Genomic DNA, 18,690 nt, shown 5'->3' on the forward strand with positions numbered 1-18,690 from the left:
AGTTAGATTAGTAAAGTATAATTGATTTCAATATTTTTTGTGATTTTCATTATTTTATTATGCTATTGTGTTGCTGAATTCCATTAATAAAATTTCCTGCAATTCAAGCCTAAATTGTGGACATTCACTTTTTGACCTTTAGTGAAGCAGTAAAGGTAGAAATCCAGGATTATTTTTATTAGTGCAAATACCTCTCACAGGTTACCCCGTCTTCCAAGCTACTAAAATAATACCAGAAATAACAAGTGCCATGTTAAATAACAGGTTAACAGGTGAGACTGATGGGCTACTCAGGTTACGTCTTATCAGGGTTAGCATGAAAAACACCTGGCTGATTTAGAGGTAGTCAGTACTGGGCGAGTCCCCTCAACCACATCAGTGCCAGAATCCTACATTATCCACTGGGGAAGACTCATAGGATCAGGGATTAGGACTTTTTTTTTAAATCAGCGAGCTGAAATCAACTTCCTGTATAGGGGTTTTGTGGACCTACCAATTGACAAGTGGAGTCAATTAAATAACTGAGACTTCCATTTCTGACCTAGAATGGGCAGAGAGAGGGAGGTTAGGATACAGTAAAAGAATCCCAAGTACAACATATCCGAAAGGAATGTAGAAAAGAGAAAGAGGCAGGAATACAGGAAGAAAATAGTGAAGCTATTGGGCAAGACAAAGGGAAGGGGGAAATTAATGTCCAACAAAAACTGAAAGAAAGAAGGGGGGAGGAGTTGAGAGGATGTGGTGTGGGGATCAGTTATATTACTAATTGTAGTCATAACTCAGCCAGAGCTGGAGCTCTCTGCAGATCTGTGGAGATGGATACTCAGGATGGAGAAGAGCTCTGCTTTCCACAACTCTTCAACATCTCCTGCAAGAAGCCTACAACTCCTCTGTCTCAATTGTTGCTTCCTTATATTGTTGTGTTCTCAATGTCTCTGCTGACTGTGATTCTCAACCTGCTCGTCATCATTGCAGTCTCCCACTTCAGGCAGAGTTTCACTTTTGTAACTGTTATTGTAGCTTTACAAGTCAGAGTCAGCTTAAGTAAATACATGATTTTACTCATATGTGCACTAGACTTACATTTGAACTGTTAGACTATTTTTATATAATGATCTGTATATATTAGATGTTAATATTAGATGACAGACTTAGAGAGTTTAGATATTCATTATATGAGGTACTTCATATCATATTCCTTCTCCTACCAATAATCTTTACATTCAGTCTGCTACAACTTATCTTCTGTCTACACTTGAACATACTACACCTATAACTGAATTATTTTCAGATGTTTCAGATGATTTCTCTCTCTTCTTTCAGGCAGCTCCACACACCCACTAACTTCCTCCTCCTCTCTCTGGCTGTGTCAGACTTTTTCATTGGTCTGTTGTTGATGCCTGCAAATATCATCCGAAAGAAGGTTTGTTGGTTTCTTGGTCAGCTTGCATGTTTAGTGTTTACTTATGTATCCTTCATTATTACCTCTGCCTCAGTGGGCATCATGGTGCTGATATCAGTCGACAGGTATGCGGCTATTTGTGACCCTCTGCATTACCCCACCAGAATAACTCGTGAAAGAGTGAAACTCTGTGTCTGTCTGTGTTGGCTCTGCTCTGTTATCTACAACATTTTGCTCATAAAGGATGAACTGGTTCAACCAGGGCAACATAATTCCTGCTATGGAGAGTGTAAAATTCTCGTAGACTACATTGCAGGAACCACTGATATTGTTTTAACCTTTATTGCTCCAGTTACTGTCATCATAGTTCTGTATATGAGAGTGTTTGTGGTGGCTGTGTCTCAGGCCCGTGCCATGCGCTCTCAGGTTACAGCTGTCACACTACAGCTCTCAGTGACTCTAACAACAAAGAAATCAGAGTTAAAAGCAGCCAGGACTCTGGGTGTTCTTGTTCTTGTGTTTCTAATATGTTTCTGTCCTCATTATTGTATTTTTGTTTTTGGAGGAAAGGTGCTTAATAGCTCATCTGCAACTATTGTGATCTATCTGTATTATTTTAACTCCTGTCTAAATCCTTTGATTTATGCTATGTTCTACCCCTGGTTTAGAAAAGCTGTGAAACTAATTGTCACACTACAGATACTGCAGCCTGGCTCCTGTGAGGTCAGCATACTGTAGAAAAAAGAAATCTCCTTTAAAAATATTTTTATGGGCAACACTAAACAAGCAGAAGATAAAATCTTTTCTGTCACTTTAAGAGAACTTATAATTTATAAGAGAAATGATAGAGATTGCAAATTATTACTCAGTCTATTAATAAAAGGGCAAGGTACAGCTTTCTGAAAAATCCACATTCCTTTATTAGACAAGTTGCAAAATGCCTTGGCTTATCTTAGAACCATATTGTAGACTGTATATTGGATATATTAATAACAAATTAAAATGTAAGATTTTTAATTGTTATATAAATTGCATTACATTTGAGTTGTACAGTATAATATTAATCTAGTTTTATTGAGAATCAAAAGTTGCACTGAATTCAAAATATTTTCTTAGATGATTCAAAAGTGCCCCATTTCACAAAAAAACTGGTACAATTTTAAAGCTGTAGGGTATACTAATTAAAACAATTTAAAGGTAGGACATAAAAAATAGGTTCATGTGTGGGCATCCAAGTATAACATACAAATTAGTTAGTATAATAAACAATTATGTATAGTGTTTATGATTTAGTTTTGTCTGTCTTTATCTATTTGAGAATTATAGTGGTTTAAATGTTGTGGAGGGTATGAAAGCACAAGCACCACTTGCTGAAATTCAGTTCAAAACAATGTTTTACAGATCGTTCTAGACACTCACTGTTGTGCCTCTCTTCTTACCTCCTTCAATCCGAATTTTTACATTTATGTGTCACAATGAATGTTCTAGAAGAAGCTCTTTTAGCACATAGATAATATGATCATAGATTTTTCCATCCATTATTAATCATGAATTGAAATCTGTGAGGAAATAGGAGATATAAAGGAATTTAACACCATGATTTGTAAATCTCCAAAAGTTGATTGTGTTCATCTGGATGTAGCGTTTTCAGCGGGACAAATGTTACGTCACTCATCCAAGTGTCTTCTTCAGTCTCAGCTGACTGCAGATTTCCCCTATCTTATAAACAGTACACTTGCATAATGACTGAAACCAGCCCATTGAAGGGACAAAGGGCAGGGAGGTCAGTTCCTTCATCATAATTGTGCAAATTCTCATGACCATTGATCAACAACCACTGATCAAGGCCCACTGATCAAGGCCCACTGATCAAAGCTCACTGATCAAGTTGGGGAACGCCTGCAGTCACAGCATTGTACGATGGCGAAAGATGTACCCTTAGGCCCCCTCCTCGATTCAGAGATGGTCTTTCCCTTTTCACCTAAATGGCCTCCTTGACTCCGCGCTCAAACCAGTGTTCCTCTCTGTCCAGGATGTGTACATCCTCATCATTGAAAGAGTGTCCACTGGCCTGTAGGTGTAAGTAGACTGCAGACTACTGGCCTGACGAGGTAGCTCTTCTGTGCTGTGCCATCTGCTTCGCAGGAGGTTGTTTGGTTTCCCCACTGTATAGTCCTGGCAATCCTCCTGGCACTTAACAGCGTACACTATGTTACTCTGTGTCGGGGACCCAATCCTTGGGGTGGATTAATTTTTGGCGCAGCATGTTTTGGGGTTTAAAAACCACAGAGACAACGTGTTTAGAAAAAATGCGTCTCAACTGTTTTGATACTCCTGACACATACGGGATCACTACAGGTTTTAGGCAGCTGTCCTACTCTCCTGGATCGGCTGGAAAAGAGAGCTCCAGGGTAGCTTCAGAATCAACTTTTGGAGATTTACATACCTGGATGACTGAGCATGCATCAAGACATGCTTTGTAAAAGTTTTCTGACTTTGCTCCAAAAGTTGAAAGTGTTTTTCCCCCTTTCTCAGACTAGAGAGTTGTTCTCTATATATAATTATTATGCCCCAGAAGCCATTTAAATTCTATTTGACAGATCATCAGTGTTTTAGGGCAATTGTTGTTATGAAGCAGTGCTTCGTATCGCCTCTGTCACAAAGGTTAAAGGGCAGCTTAAAACCTCGTGGCAACTTTTGGTAATGTGCATTCCCTGACCAGTTGGCGAGTGGACCTGGGCCACGTAGACTGAACGCTGAGTCCTCAGGAGGATGCAGCCTATGAATTTGGACACCCCACTGGAATCCAAAGAAAAAACATACTCCAAGCACCCAAACCAGCATGGACTATTAAACTACCCTGAACACAATTAATTAATAACAATTAACCACTGATCTCTGTGCTCTCCACTGTTTTTAAACATGCAATGTGTTAATTTATAGTGGGGCAAAAAAGTATTTAGTCAGCCACCGATTGTGCAAGTTCCCCCACCTAAAATGATGACAGAGGTCAGTAATTTGCACCAGAGGTACACTGCAACTGTGAGAGACAGAATGTGAAAAAAAATCCATGAATCCACATGGTAGGATTTGTAAAGAATTTATTCGTAAATCAGGGTGGAAAATAAGTATTTGGTCAATAACAAAAATACAACTCAATACTTTGTAACATAACCTTTGTTGGCAATAACAGAGGTCAAACGTTTACTATAGGTCTTTACCAGGTTTGCACACACAGTAGCTGGTATTTTGGCCCATTCCTCCATGCAGATCTTCTCGAGAGCAGTGATGTTTTGGGGCTGTCGCCGAGCAACACAGACTTTCAACTCCCGCCACAGATTTTCTATGGGGTTGAGGTCTGGAGACTGGCTAGGCCACTCCAGGACTTTCAAATGCTTCTTACGGAGCCACTCCTTTGTTGCCCGGGCGGTGTGTTTTGGATCATTGTCATGTTGGAAGACCCAGCCTCGTTTCATCTTCAAAGTTCTCACTGATGGAAGGAGGTTTTGGCTCAAAATCTCACGATACATGGCCCCATTCATTCTGTCCTTAACACGGATCAGTCGTCCTGTCCCCTTGGCAGAAAAACAGCCCCATAGCATGATGTTTCCACCCCCATGCTTCACAGTAGGTATGGTGTTCTTGGGATGCAACTCAGTATTCTTCTTCCTCCAAACACGACGAGTTGAGTTTATACCAAAAAGTTCTACTTTGGTTTCATTTGACCACATGACATTCTCCCAATCCTCTGCTGGATCATCCATGTGCTCTCTGGCAAACTTCAGACGGGCCTGGACATGCACTGGCTTCAGCAGCGGTACACGTCTGGCACTGCGGGATTTGATTCCCTGCCGTTGTAGTGTGTTACTGATGGTGACCTTTGTTACTTTGGTCCCAGCTCTCTGCAGGTCATTCAGGTCCCCCCGTGTGGTTCTGGGATCTTTGCTCACCGTTCTCATGATCATTCTGACCCCACGGGATGAGATCTTGCGTGGAGCCCCAGATCGAGGGAGATTATCAGTGGTCTTGTATGTCTTCCATTTTCTGATGATTGCTCCCACAGTTGATTTTTTCACACCAAGCTGCTTGCCTATTGTAGATTCACTCTTCCCAGTCTGGTGCAGGTCTACAATACTTTTCCTGGTGTCCTTCGAAAGCTCTTTGGTCTTGGCCATGGCGGAGTTTGGAGTCTGACTGTTTGAGGCTGTGGACAGGTGTCTTTTATACAGATGATGAGTTCAAACAGGTGCCATTCATACAGGTAACGAGTGGGGGACAGAAAAGCTTCTTACAGAAGACGTTACAGGTCTGTGAGAGCCAGAGATTTTCCTTGTTTGAGGTGACCAAATACTTATTTTCCACCCTAATTTACGAATAAATTCTTTACAAATCCTACCATGTGAATTCATGGATTTTTTTCTCACATTCTGTCTCTCACAGTTGAAGTGTACCTCTGGTGCAAATTACTGACCTCTGTCATCATTTTAAGTGGGGGAACTTGCACAATCGGTGGCTGACTAAATACTTTTTTGCCCCACTGTACAACAATAACGACGGCCGCTTGCATGTTCTGCAAAAAAATGTGCTTTGTCGTGTGTCTGATGGACAAACACCAAACCAGTTCCACATCACTGAAGTTGCACCATTTTTACAAACCAATTCTGGTTCATCTGTTTCACTCAACAATCGGCCATGTGTGTATGAAAACAAAGGCACTGCGCATGCGCGTTGTACTCATATTCTATCGCGATATTTAATTTTCCTATCGTTGCCTAACATTATACTGGTATTACCGTGAATGGTATAATATGGCCCAGCCCTACTAACAGGTATCATGAGAAGAGTTGGGAGGGGCCACTATGACGATCTAACGGGAGTGAACCATAAAGCCTTCTCCTACATGTCAAAAATTTCAAACATACCACTGCTCTGCACCAAGGATCCCCACACAGCTCCAAGTTCAAACAAAATACCCCTACTTTCTTCTACCTGTGCTAGTAAAGAGAAAAGAAGAACCCAACCCTGCTTAAAAGGGGCGTTACTAAGACTCAAGTTTCACCTCTCAAAATGTTTTTTACATTGGTGTCCTGTCAATCGCCTGGTAACCATACTCATTGTGAAATAAGACCTTATCCCTAAGGCTCTGAGAGAGTACTAATTGCTGTATTTGCGCACCACCATCTGGCTGCAAATTAAGGCATCTGGAAGAAGGGTACCAGAAAGCAAGCTCTCAATATGTGCCATTGAGGCAGATGACTGACAATAGCAGGAGAGAGGATCCATATTACCACTGACCCAACCTGGATGATATTTAATTGAAAGGTTAAAGGAGGATATTTGAGCAGCTCAGCATTGCTTAAAAGCTCCAAGGTTTGCTGTGGTCTGAAAGCTCTAGGGATCGTTAACTTTGTGAAGACCACATTTATGAACCAGCATATATCCTCTGAACTTTTCGCCCATTGTAAAGTTAGGAACTCAAGTTTCCTGGAGCTGTAATTTGACATTTTGCATTCAGTGGGCTTTAATCGTCAGCTAGCATAAGCTATAGAACGCACCCTATCATCTGAATACTGCTGTGAAAGCGGGGCACCCAAACAACAGTAATGAACATCAACCTTCAAAATGAAGGGTTGTGAAACATTGGCATAAGCTAAAACTAGTACTAATACTACTAAGGATGCAAAGGGATAGCAATTTTCTCTAATCACTTTACTCTCCAAAAGCTGTTAAATATGTGCCTTGACTTCTTTTTTTCTTTCAGTAAACTGAGTTGACAAGGAGGTTCCTCTCTGCACAAAACAAGTCATTGCAGAGCTATGAATTATCTTCCCCTCTGATGTTGATGGGATCAAAGGATGTGCCTCTGGATAAATAATGTTTAAAAATGTTAAAACAAAGAAATTCTTGACTAGTTCTATAACACATGATATATATACTAAAAGTTAAATAGAAATTCCTTTCTTGGGACACTGCTGTTATCCCCTGTTTGCTGCCATTTATGGCTGTTACTGAAACTTTTTTGCAGTGGATCTAACATGTGTAGATTCGCATTCCACAAATAAACTTTCATGATGTGAAAATGTAATTAAACTGTTGATCAGAGGGAAATTACTTAAAAAGTTTTAGGATGTTAAAACTTACAACATCAAGCTAGCTTGTAATGTTATGTTGTTGCATAGCCATTTCTTGTCATCTGTCCAGGGATGGGGGGTTGCATGATGATAACTTAATTGCGACAATAAAGAGATTAAATTAAGTTTGAACCTGGAGGATTTCTTTTGTTAAAACACTAATTACAGTTCAGGAGTGATGATTAAGTTGAGGGGGGAAAGGATGAGATGGATATGAGCAGGCAAGAGTAGAAATGGAAGAGGTGGATGAACAAGATGAGAAAGAAAAAACTATGAAAGGATAAATATAAAACTTTTAAATGGTCAAATACCGTTTGAAACAGATACTAGCGACTTTAAATAACATAATTGTTATACTGTTATACTATTTATGCAATGCCTATTGTTTTTTTCTCGGGTACTTATATCTGAAACAACAAGAAAGTGATTAAAAAAAAGACTTGCTTTCTGTCTATGATGATTGTGAGGGGAAAAATAAATAGTGGCAATTTCTATGTAAACTACCATTTATCTCGTCCAATATGATGGGGAGCTCTTGAATGACATCCTGATGAGATCACATGCAAAAACTCGAAGAAAGAGGGATGAGTACAGGCAGAGAGTGAGATAGATATGATTATGATCAAAAATTAATTAATATATTGGCCCAAGGGAAGGGAAGAGGGGCATCAGTATCCAACAGACACTGAGAGAATGATAAGGGGAGGAGTTTAAAGAAGGTGTGGGGATATTACTAATTCTGGTCACAATGCTGCAGCTCTCTGCAGCTCTGTGAAGATGGATACCCAGAGCAGAGCAGAGCTCTGCTTTCCACAACTCTTCAACACCTCCTGCAAGAAGCCTACAACTCCTCTATCACAAGTTTTGCTCTTTCACATTCTGATGCCATCAATGTCTCTGCTGACTGTGACTCTCAACCTGCTTGTCATCATCGCAGTCTCCCACTTCAGGCAGAGTTTCACTTTTTTTTACCTGCTGCTGTGGCTTTACAAGTCTATACCTGATTTGTAATACCTGTTTGAATAGTTTCTTTCTGTTGATTTTTTAAAATTATATTTTCCTGTCTTTCTAGGCAGCTCCACACACCCACTAACATCCTACTCCTCTCTCTGGCTGCCGCTGACTTTCTCATTGGCCTTCTGTTTATGCCTGGAGAAATCCTGCGAAATACAGTGTGTTGGTTTCTTGGTCAGCTCACATGTTCTCTGTATAATTATATATCCTTCGTTGTTACCTCTGCCTCAGTGGGCAATATGGTGCTGATATCAGTCGACCGCTATGTGGCTATTTGTGACCCTCTGCATTACCCCACCAGAATCACAGAGAGAAGAGTGAAACTCTGTGTTTGTCTGTGTTGGCTCTGCTCGGTTTTCTACTGCTATATGATTGTAAGAGATGATCTAAGTCAACCAGGAAAGCATAATTCTTGCTTTGGAGAATGTATAATTTTTGTTGAATTCATTGCAGGATTTGTTGACCTTGTTTTATCCTTTATAATTCCAGTTACTGTGATTGTATTTCTGTATATGAGAGTGTTTGTGGTGGCTGTGTCTCAGGCCCGTGCCATGTGCTCTCATGTTACAGCTGTCACACTGCAGCTCTCAGTGACTCTAACAGCAAAGAAATCAGAGTTAAAAGCAGCCAGGACTCTGGGTGTTCTTGTTCTTGTGTTTCTAATATGTTTCTGCCCATATTACATTGTTTCGCTTTTTGGAGACGAGTTTCTCAATAGTGCCTCTGCATCTATTGTATTCTATTTCTTTCTTTTAAACTCCTGTCTAAACCCTTTGATTTACGCTATGTTCTACCCCTGGTTTAGAAAAGCTGTGAAACTAATTATGACTCTACAGATACTGCAGCCTGGCTCCTGTGAAGTCAGCATACTGTAGAAGGAAGAAATCTGTTCTAAAAAGATTACCATAATCAAAACTAAGTTTAAATTCGGTTCTGGATTTAACATGGAGAAGATGAAGAGAAGTCAGTATGGGAGAAATATACTCTCTCTTTCTAGTCCCTGTCAGTACTCTTGCTGCAGCATTTTGGATTGACTTTCAGGGATTTTTTTTTTAGGACATCCTGACAATAATGAATTGGTAAATGGCCTGCATTTGTATAGCGCTTTTCTAGTCCCTAAGGACCCCAAAGCACTTTACACTACATTCAGTCATTCACCCATTCACACACTGGCGATAGCAAGCTACATTGTAGCCACAGCTGCCCTGGGGCGCACTGACAGAGGCGAGGCTGCCAGACACAGGCGCCACCGGGCCCTCTGACCACCACCAGTAGGCAAACATGGGGTTAGTATCTTGCCCAAGGATATTTGGCATGCAGCCAGGATGCAGCCTGGGATCGAACCACCGACCTTCTGATTAGTGGCTGACCTGCTCTGCCACCTGAGCTACAGCCACCCTATTACAGTATTACAGTATTCCAGCCTATCAGTAATAAATGCATGAACTAGTTTTTAAGCATCACTCTGAGACAGGATATTTCTAATTTTAGAGATACATTGCTCCCTCGCCACATCACGTTCCCCCTTTCACAGGCTCATCATTGGTTTCTCGGCCTATAAGTATTTACATTTTTTACAAAATAATTTTGTTTATTCTTTTAATTATTTTTGCAGAATAAAAGCCTTAAAAGCCTAAAAAAATTACTAACAATATAAATTCCATTGTATAAGATAAGATAAGATAAGATAACCTTTATTAGTCCCACACGTGGGAAATTTGTTTTGTCACAGCAGGAAGTGGACAGTGCAAAAGTTATGAGGCAAAAATTTGAATACAATAAGAATAAATACAGTACACAACTGTACAGAATAGAATAAAATAAAATACTATATACAGTAGAATAAAATAAAATAAATATACAATAAGATAAAAATAGAATACAAATACAAATACTATATACAACTGAGTAAAAATACAACGATGACAGAAAGGATTATTGCACTTAGTATTATTGCATATGTATGGATACACACTGTCCCACATAGCAGACAGGTCTGGCCCAGATCTGGTCTCAAACCAGCACTGCTGGCTGACTTCTGGCATGGTAAGTGGTATGTCATCCAGATATGGGCCACGTCTGGCAATGATGGCCCTGTTTATGTGATGCCATGCCATTTCTGACCCAATTATGGTTTGGTTTATGTGGCCCACGCTCATAGAAAACAGGTCTTACCCAAATCCTGCATCAACCTGGCACTTCTGACTGACTGGCAGGGTGTATGTCAACCAGATGTGGGCCAGGTGTGGCAATGATGTCACTATTTATGTTCCTGTTTTCCTATTTTAGTACTCCGTTTAGAGAAAGTGTGTGATCCGGTGAATGCGGCATGTTGTATAGAGCACTTTGAGTAATTTGGGAGAGTTGAAGAGCGCTATATAAGAATCAGTCCATTCCCTGTCTGAACAGTTTCGTCATGTTACTTTTGCACTATTATGTTCCAGCACATGTTGTTATTACATGGCTTGATTAAGGTACACATTAGGCTGACATATGGGGCCAGAGCTGAAACTGTTCTGGGCCAACACAGAGCCAGCAGTGTGTCTGCCTTGTGCTGGCTGGCCTATGTGTGGATTACCTCTAGCAAACCAGATCTGGGCCACCAAAGGGCCATCATTCTTTGCGATATGTGGGCCATGTGTAAGCACATTGTGTGGGCCAGATCCGGGCCATACCAATTTTGCTTTGTGGGATGTCTTACCAGCTCTTAGTTTTTCAAAGATCAAAGGTCAATTTTATATTTAATATTCAATTTATTTCTCCTTTATTTATGCTCCTAAGATTAAAATTCTACTTGTCTAGCTAAGATAACCTGGGTTCTAGCATGTTTGGACCATCACTGTGACTACTTAGGACATTTTACTGTGAGGCATCAAGGTGGGAATCAGGCTTTATAGGCCACAATAGGGAAAAAGGTGCGGAGAGATGATATATATATTTGATATTATGAATTAAAATTTGTAGCCTTTAAACAGCAAAATAAAACTACCTGTCAAAACAATGCAAAGATACAAAATTTGGAAAAAGCAAGGAGCATGCTTTTCTTTCAGATTGATGTTTTACATCTGGATCTGCACATGCAGTCTCTTCAGTCTGATTTCAGTACAGCTATTTATGAATGTACTTGGAAGAAAAAAATAAAGGTCAATACAAAATTTGTTTTTGCTGTTACCATTAAATTTTATATTGTTGAGTCAGCCTTTGTTCATTCTACAAACTTGCCAGAAGATGGCGCTCCTGACTAAATTTTGTGATGCCAGAAATGAAATGAATTTCTGTAAATTAGATCACAGTTGCTGTTTCAACCACCGGCTTATTGGAGTCAGCAACCGTTCAAGCCACAAGAGGTCTCCCTCTGCACAGTGCACGCCAGACTGAACATACTGTAACCCACTCCTTGTCTTGCAGCCCTCCTCTGACTCGCTTCAGAGTCTCATCTGGATGTTAAAAGACTGCTTGGTCAGATATTAACCTCAATTTAAACAAACCTGAAAAGAGCAGCAATTCTTGTATTATTGATGTGGCTACACAGTAAATTTTTTCATGAGTATGGAGTAAAAAAATTAAGGTTTGATAGAAAGTTGATTGGGATACTGATAAAATACTATGGCTCTTGGCCTTTGAGAGCTAGGGCTTTAGGTGGAAAAAATGCTAAAACTTTGTGTATAATGCAGAAAAATATTTAAATATCATTTCATAAACTGAATTCTTGAACAAAGAAAACCTTAAGTGAAGCCAGTGTTTAAAAAAAAGAGGCAAAGATTGATTTTTTTTAAATTTTGTTCAACTTAAATGCCAAACATTTGGAAGAAATTTTGTGGACAACAGCATGAGATCTGCAAGCCTCGAGATCAAATACTGTATGTTGAATTTGTACAAAGATTATTCTTTTTTTTCTCCTCCCATCCTTCGTGGTTTGGTTGTGGCTTAATAAATGGGCAGATGGGGGCCTATGGATTCTGCAAAAGGGGTCTTTAATCTCTGATCAGTTTTTATATTGCAAGTTTTGCTGTGAAGCAGCCATCTGGTGGGGGGTAGTTCAATCACCATGGTGTTGTTGTTGCCATGACCAGGCGTTGTGACACATTTTGCAACAGCGAGACATAGAACAATAACTACTTTCTAATCATATTGTTTATCATTTTTTCATACTCAAGGCAGTCATCCACTTTATTAAATTTAAACCAGCAATGCCTCAACATACAAATGACCATTTAAACCTGAAATAGTATCATAGGATAAGAATACTAATGCAAACAGTCCAAAACTTCACAAGCTAAAGTTGGTCTCTAAAAGGCATAAAATAAAGAAATATTTCATTACCCCATCAGTATACTGTACATGTCTATATGACCTGGTAAATGTGCTATAGTCAGCTAAAAACAGTCCAGTGTCACATGTTGGTGAAATATATAATTTTAGGCATGTATTTTTTCCTCTTACAATCTTAAATAGACCGATGACTGACAAGCAGGAGAAGTATCCAAAATGGAGGACTCGGATAACCACACATAAACACAAAAAGATGCTGTATTGCTGATGTCATACAAAAAAACAGATCAGTGCACATAATCCAAAAACTGGGAATCTTCTAGGAAAAAATCAAAATCAAGACGCAGGGACTATGGCAGTTAGATTTTCTTAAGCCTGAAAAGAGAGCCCAGAGGAGGTGCAGGAGTCTAGTTTACATGGACCACTTGAATTAAATTCTGCAGAGAAGATGTTTTTGTATATTTGGTACCAACATTTGTTTCTATTTCACCTATCAAACAAACGCAGTCGTCTTGGTGAAGTAGTAAATGTTATAGGAAACAACCATTAGGTTCCAGCACATTTACCACAGCTTTTTTAATTGTTAAACTGGAGCAATGTGCCGTACGAACTCACTCACTGGACAAGCCTATGTGGTTGTGTTTAGCTCGACATGTCTGGAACTGTTGCTGCACATTCCTCTGTCAGCCAGCATGACTCCTGCTGCCATTCAAAGGGTCCGACTCTCAACAAGCAGGAGGTTCAGCTGTAGAGTCATGGTGAAGTGCAGAAGACATTTTCTTTCAGGATTGTAAGGTTGTAAGACTATTGACATGTCATTTCTGTAATTGGACGAAAACCAAAACATACACGTCCACCGCAGGCTAAATCACAAGAAGGTGCTACATTATGTCCTGTCGCTTCCAAAGAGGGCCAAAAATACACTAAGAATAGTGGCAAATTCAAGCCATAATCAAAACTCTTCTTTCCCCCTAGTTTTCATATTCTTGTTTAAATTCTTAATGCTTGTTGCTTATACTTAAGTATTTTATTTATTTTTGTTACAAAAATTGTATTCCACTGTCAATTTATCTATTTGAATTTTTGTAAATATGTACATCAAATATATTCACTATCCCAGCAAACAACAAAATCTTTCTAATGTATAAGGTCGGTTCTTTTTTTCTATGTTAGTCTTTGGAAAAATGTAAAGAAACCTGCAAAATATGTGCTATCAGCAAATTTGATACCAAGGAAACAAAAGAGATTTTTACATAGTTATGTTTTCTTTAGAAGTAAATGAAATGATGTAACTGACTGTATGTCCTCACCAGGTACTGCCTCGGGAACTAGCGCTGCTGCCAGGCAAATACCCAAAGGATTACAAAGCTGTTTGTGACGCATTCCTTTCAAGTGGATGTTTCACAATTTACTGTGTGCAAGGTCACACTCTGGCCATTTTGGTAATTTAACCCAGACTGTGATATATATTAGTTATAGCGCATAAAGCAGAGCTTGTCATGTGGCCCAGTAATTATGGATAACCACAGTTGGTTCAGAATTGAAGAGAATTACAGTACTGTGTAGAGTTATGTGAGATGGTCACAAATGTAATTTCAAACTTCCTGAGAGCAGCTGCATGACCCAGCCTAATGAATGGCAGAGCAAGAACACTGTGGTATGACCTGCCTTTGTGTCTTCAGGCACAGGATAGTGGCACAATGCTCTCTGCTACTAATTGGAAACTGGCTGGTTTGACAAGAGGAGACCTGGGTTCCAGGTGCATAAAGGGTAATTATTTCTCTTTACAATCACGCTCTTCTAAACAAACAAATATATGGACAAAATCACGGCCTCAAAACTGACACAAGGAATTTCAAATTACTTCTGATTCCACATATTTCAGCAGATAACCTCAGAGATCATCGGCCTCGCTCTGCCCTCATCACTCCTAACAGACTTGACTTCTTTTTCATTTTTAAGGCAAAATGGGGAAAGAGTAGGGAGGGGTGACAGTGTGTCAGATTGATGCTTCACTATGTTTTATATTGCAAGAGTGTCTACAACACACAGACACACACTCCGCCTTGTTTCTAGTAGTTTAGAGGACACAGTACATTATATAATCATAAGCACTACTCGCTCAGACTAAGTCCTAACTTACTGGGATTTTTCTAATTTTTTAAAGTAAGTATTCTTAGGATGTGATTTTATAAGTGGAGTCATGCCCAAACACATACACACACCATCGCCATCACCACCACCCCCTCTTCCTCTAATGAGATCTGACGTTCCTGTGGGCGAAGGCATCTTTGACCTTCTCTCCTTTAGCAAAGACAGAGTCCATTTTAAAATGAAACACTATGAGTGACTCAGATTATAACATGTTCTTACTATGACATTTCATTCATCCATTTGCCATTTATCATATACCTACATGATGCTCTTCTTTTTTTGGTCACACTAATGAGAAATGTGCAGGGCATTTTTTTTAAAAATAATTTTGACATTGTGAATGGATTCTTGCTTTATGGTAGTTTGAATAGGCTCCAGCAGTGACAGTTTACTGGAATGGACACAGTTATGTTTGCAGGTAGGCTTCTTTCATATGTATGTGTGGAGGCCAGCGATAGGGAGGAAAGAATTTAAATGTATCATGTAAAAAGGATTTAGTGAAACCTACTGTAGATTTTGATAAAATGCTATAAAAAGCCACAAAAAACCCAAAACAGTTTTATGTATTATTTGTTTCATACACTTGCATTACTGTCTTTGACTGTCTGTGTCAGCAAACTGTCTTTATAAGTGTGGTCTGCCCACACATTAATCCAGTCAGTAAGTACCCCACCTATCTGCTAACAGGTGGGGTGGCCAGGGATACAACGATAAACAAAATGAATAATTTCTTAAATTAATTAATTTAAGAAATGCCCATACAATATAAGAATGAAGACTAAGGCAGAATGCAACTTATGCAACAGTTTCATTTTATTCATTTATACATCAATAGCTCCTTTAGCACCAAGGAAGTGGACATAGCTGTTAAAGTTGTGACATCTGAAAGATTACTGGTGTATACAAGTGAAAACATGTAATACACGACGGGTATTGCTCAAATCAGTTTCACAGAAGTGAGGGCTGAAAAATGTGCTCCCTTCAGCCAACGCTAACATAAAAGTAAATGCAGCACACATCAACATAGTAAATGCAACCTCATTGTTGCACTAACTGTGGCAAGGCTTTGTTTTAATGCTGCCATAAAAAGGCCTTTCGTCCTATTCCTCTGTAAAGTGCTGGTGTATTTAATGAAAACATTTTCCTCTCTCTCCTCTTTACTTTGAAACACCAACCTTTGAAGTATGAGTATTAGCCAGCACATTAAAATCAGCAGGACACTCCAATTATGAACCCCTCCTGCTGGGTTGCAGGAACTTCAAGTTTCTCTCATGTAGTCTGACCTGTGTCACACAAACCCTTTCTCTGCAGCTGTGAGGAGGCCACAGGTCAAAGTGCACCCTGGAGCCTTGTTGGCACATTTAGGTTTAATTTAAAAAAACTAAAAGCAGCCACTAACAGAGAGAGCTGCCTGTGTGTGTGTCCACATCAGGAGATTTTTGATATGACTCAAAATTACAGGATCTTTGTCAGGTCTACTTCACATGGACTGAGCTTGAACTTAGTTCACACAGTTATACTTGTCTCCATACTGTATTTCTCCTCTGCTTCAGTTTCGGGGTAGGCAAAACAACTCAGACCTACTTAATCACTGACAAGATGATTTATTTATGATAGGACCAACAAAAGGCTGCTGTGAGAAGGAGAATTTCCTCTGGATGTGATCTAATCATAGTTGGTAGGCTGAAGCTTGGTGAGACATATTAACAGATGCTTGCACAGCTTAAGCCAAGACACATAAAACATATGTGGGATTAAAACAATCAAAGGGAGGAGGGCAGGGTATAAAGCCTTTCATTTAGGTAAAGGGTCATACCTGAAGTTGGTTACTTTCTTGCTTTTTTCCTTAGATGCTCAAGGTGGGTCTAAGGGATTCTTTCTATGGATATCTTTACTGAAGCTCATTCTTTGCATTTAATTCAAGCATTAGAAGCAGCAGGCAATCTGCCACACAGTGCCTGGGGACCATCTCAAGATCCAGGTCAAGGGCTCTTTTAAAGGAGAAACATCCTCCACACAGAAGAGATCTGCACTGGCCTGAGTTTGAACTCAAAATTCTGTTGCTTAGCTACCCTTCTCATCTGACAGCTGTTTAGATATCATATTTGACAAGAGTTTATGTGGAAGCCGTTAATATTGAAAAGGTAGACCATTCCACTGGATACACTTTGTCTATTGGTGCCACACTGTTTTTGGAGCCAGCACCCACCATTACAACAGTTTACAGCACTTAATCAGAAATAATCTGTTATCTATCTGTGTCTGTATGTCCGTCTCATTTCTGTATTTCTAAGTTGTAATGCTTTCAGTCAAATGCATCTTGAACTGTGACAGTTAAAGAGTTATTGAAAGGGTGGCAGAGTGGTGTAGTGGTTAGCACTGTTGTCTCATAAGATGGCCTAGCATTTGAATCCATGGGCCAGCTCGGGCCATTCTGTGTGGAGCTTGCATGATCACCCTGTGCTTGTGCACTCTGACTTTCTCCCGCAGTCCAAAAACTTGCAACTCAGGTTAATGAGTAATTCTAACCTTGCTGTAGATGTCTGTCTCTGTGTTGGCTTTGTGATGCACTTACAACTTGTCCTGTCTCCTCATGAAAGCTGGTGTAAGCTCCAGCCCTGCCCCATGACCTTAAATTGGATAAATGGTTAAGAAAATGTAATGGATGGATATGTCAAAAATACACAAATGATAATTTTATTGTTTTACTTTCCACTACTTTTTACAGATAAGCTTATAAACTCTCGATGTGCCTCCACACACTTCACATTTGGGCTTGATTTGTAAAAAAGGCAACTCACAATAGGTGAGTATCATGTTGTGGTTGCAGGCAGTGATTTTGAGTTTGTCTGTCTTTCATTTATGTTTGCCACAATAGACCAGTTTTGACTTTACCTGCTGTTTCTGGTGGAATCCCTTTAACCTCTCAGCCTCTCATGGTTATTCTGCAACCAACCAGGCATCGGGGCGACGTTTGCTCTCAGGTGACAGATCTACAGCCCTTCGACTCTCCGTTAACATTTTCTGCTCTACTTCCACCTCTGTCCCCGCAGGGCGCAAACAACCCTGGCAACAAGCAGCAGCATCAAAAGGGGACTGGATGGTTGCCTCTGTGACTTCACACTGAGTGACTCGTCTGATTGGCTGGCCAGCTAGAATCAATAACATGCAATGATAGTCAAGCCCCCAAACTAGAACTGTTCAAGTTCTATAAAGCTTCAAATGAACTTCTGCACCTGCACATTGTCTCTTCAGGAGATTCCTGCTATGCTCATGTTATCATGTTAACAGGATAATTAGGACAGAGGTTCATATCTGGCCCACCCCCCTCCTTGACCTTATGACCTCACTCTAAGACAGGCCTACTTTGAAGTAAGTGTCTTACAGATTTATGCTTTGCTGTTTCTTTCTTTCTTTTTTTCTTTTTTCCCCACCTTCAGGCTTAAGTCTTTGAACGCCCACCTTCCTCTTTGAACTTTTCAGCCTTCAAAATAATCCAATTAGTTTCAGCAATTGTGACGCCTGGATATGAACCATACAAAATGGCTGGGTGCTCCAAGCAGTCTTGGAAGACATAAAGTGTTGAATCTTTGATCACTTCAACTGAGGCAGACAGTGGAACCAGGTCACCTTCAGTTCCCGCACTCTGTGACTGTCAGGCTGGTTAAATGATGATTCCTCTTGCACATGTCCTGATTCATTTACTCCATATATTTA

At 39.9% G+C, this 18,690-nt stretch overlaps 2 protein-coding genes across 3 annotated transcripts; both read left to right on the forward strand.

The window, feature by feature from the left end:
• The first annotated feature begins 812 nt into the window (after window positions 1-812).
• LOC146556358 (trace amine-associated receptor 13c-like) lies at window positions 813-2,140 on the forward strand. Its single transcript, XM_085248953.1, has 2 exons — window positions 813-988; window positions 1,324-2,140. Exons 1-2 carry the CDS (start codon window positions 816-818, stop codon window positions 2,138-2,140), a joined length of 990 nt encoding a protein of 329 aa, XP_085105079.1. The 5' UTR covers window positions 813-815.
• A 5,106-nt stretch (window positions 2,141-7,246) lies between these two features.
• On the forward strand, window positions 7,247-9,422 carry LOC146556359 (trace amine-associated receptor 13c-like). Of its 2 annotated transcripts, XM_085248697.1 has the most exons (3): window positions 7,247-7,259; window positions 8,330-8,483; window positions 8,606-9,422. In XM_085248697.1, the coding sequence occupies exons 2-3, from the start codon at window positions 8,416-8,418 to the stop codon at window positions 9,420-9,422; spliced, it is 885 nt and encodes a 294-aa protein (XP_085104823.1). In that variant the 5' UTR covers window positions 7,247-7,259; window positions 8,330-8,415. The 2 variants fall into 2 exon arrangements, with proteins under 2 accessions (XP_085104823.1, XP_085104822.1); XM_085248696.1 differs by lacking the exon at window positions 7,247-7,259 and having other exon boundaries at window positions 8,311-8,483.
• Window positions 9,423-18,690: the final 9,268 nt, after the last annotated feature.

Source organism: Mchenga conophoros, linkage group LG16 (assembly GCF_057382185.1).
Source record: "Mchenga conophoros isolate Kocher_MC1m ecotype Shallow Benthic linkage group LG16, M_conophoros_male_GT1.1, whole genome shotgun sequence".
NCBI classification, from domain to species: domain Eukaryota; kingdom Metazoa; phylum Chordata; class Actinopteri; order Cichliformes; family Cichlidae; genus Mchenga; species Mchenga conophoros.